Source organism: Cyprinodon variegatus, unplaced genomic scaffold, assembly GCF_000732505.1.
Source record: "Cyprinodon variegatus isolate N-32 unplaced genomic scaffold, C_variegatus-1.0 Scaffold743, whole genome shotgun sequence".
Lineage (NCBI taxonomy): Eukaryota > Metazoa > Chordata > Actinopteri > Cyprinodontiformes > Cyprinodontidae > Cyprinodon > Cyprinodon variegatus.
This window is the reverse complement of record NW_015151196.1, coordinates 141,554-142,931: the sequence shown is the minus strand read 5'-3', so window position 1 is coordinate 142,931 and position 1,378 is coordinate 141,554. Positions and strand designations below refer to the sequence as shown.

General features: G+C 49.2%; 1 protein-coding gene across 1 annotated transcript in view; it reads left to right on the top strand.

Annotated features, from left to right (window-relative positions):
• The window catches only part of slc25a46 (solute carrier family 25 member 46), a 12,724-nt gene extending 11,542 nt beyond the window's left edge, over positions 1–1,182 (top strand). Inside the window, exon 8 of the mRNA XM_015395467.1 lies at positions 185–1,182. Within this exon, the coding sequence (XP_015250953.1) occupies positions 185–781 (597 nt within the window). The 3' untranslated portion in view covers positions 782–1,182. The remainder of the gene's footprint in view (positions 1–184) is intronic.
• The last annotated feature ends 196 nt before the right edge of the window (positions 1,183–1,378 follow it).

Sequence of the window (1,378 nt, the reverse complement as noted above, 5' to 3'; positions counted from 1 at the left end):
ATTGTGAATATGAGCGACTTTTCCTTTAATTAGATAACATTTTAACTGTTTATCAGCCTTGGATTAATTAATAGATGAAGTTAGTTTGTTGTTAAGGTCCCTCAGATCAGTTTGACGCAGCTGGTCATAACCCTAAATGATCATTAGCAGGTAGTTAAAGAGCCTCTACTGTCTGTGTCCTCAGAGCGAGATCGTTCGAGATGAGTCATCCTCCGGGCTGCTGGACTGTATCCGTGAGGGTCTGACCCGTCTCCTTGGCGTTGGCGCTCCTCACAGCCGCCGTCTGCTTCCTCTCAGCTGCCTGCTGCTGCCCGTGGCTCTGCACGCCATCCTGCGCTACGCTGTGGCAGCCAGCGCCCAGCGGGTGGCCCTGTGGTTCCACCAGCGCAGCAGGAAGCAGCGGCTTGATCCCTCCAACCCCCTGGACGCCTACTTCCCCGAGCTGGCGGCAGCGTGGGTGGGGTCTCTGGTCGCCGACGTGGTTCTGTTCCCTCTGGAGACGGCGCTGCACCGCCTCAGCCTGCAGGGGACGCGCACCATCATCGACGCCACCGACGGAGCGGTGGAAGCGGGAAGCGGCGGCAGCCCGCTGGTCCTCCCCGTCAACACGCAGTACGACGGGTTCTCCGACTGCCTGCACTCCATTCGCCGCAAAGAGGGCGGGCTGGGCTTCTACAGAGGCTTCGGGGCGCTGGTGACTCAGTACACGCTGCACGGAGCGCTGCTCGCTGCGGCCAGGACGCTGCTCAGGGTGATGCTGCTGGATGCTAAGGTCTGCTGAGGCTCTATCCAGGAGATGCTGTCGCCATGACGACAGGACTTTCGCTAGCTGATAATTGGTCCATAATCTGCATACTGGGAGGAATCACGTGACTGATTACTTTTCACATCCCCTCCTAACGTCACTTCCTCACAGCACACAGTGTCCTACGTTGCCATGGAAACTGTCTGATCCCACTTCTTTTAAACTCAGCCATCCTATTGGTTGACAGAGAAACACAAGTTATTTAAACAAATGTGATGTGAGCGAGCATCAACCTCTGAGTGGCAGATCTCTGTGTAAAAAAAAAAAATTGTATAAAAATAAAACGTTCTGTGAATTAAAATGTAGATTCAGATTAAGTTATTGGTTGCTTGTTAATGAGTAAAGAATTTTCTGGATAAATGTCTGGAATGATTTCAAATAAATAAATTAAACTGTTGTCAGGTCGTCGTTATCGTCTTTTCTTCTGATCCCAGATTGTTATTGAACTTTGACGTATAAATCAGAAGAAATTCAGAAATATTTTTTATAAGAAACCTTCAGGTTAGGTAAAATAAACCAAATTGTTGTTTAAATATTAAGTTTATGAAGGTGAAATTTGTTTATGGATTTCCA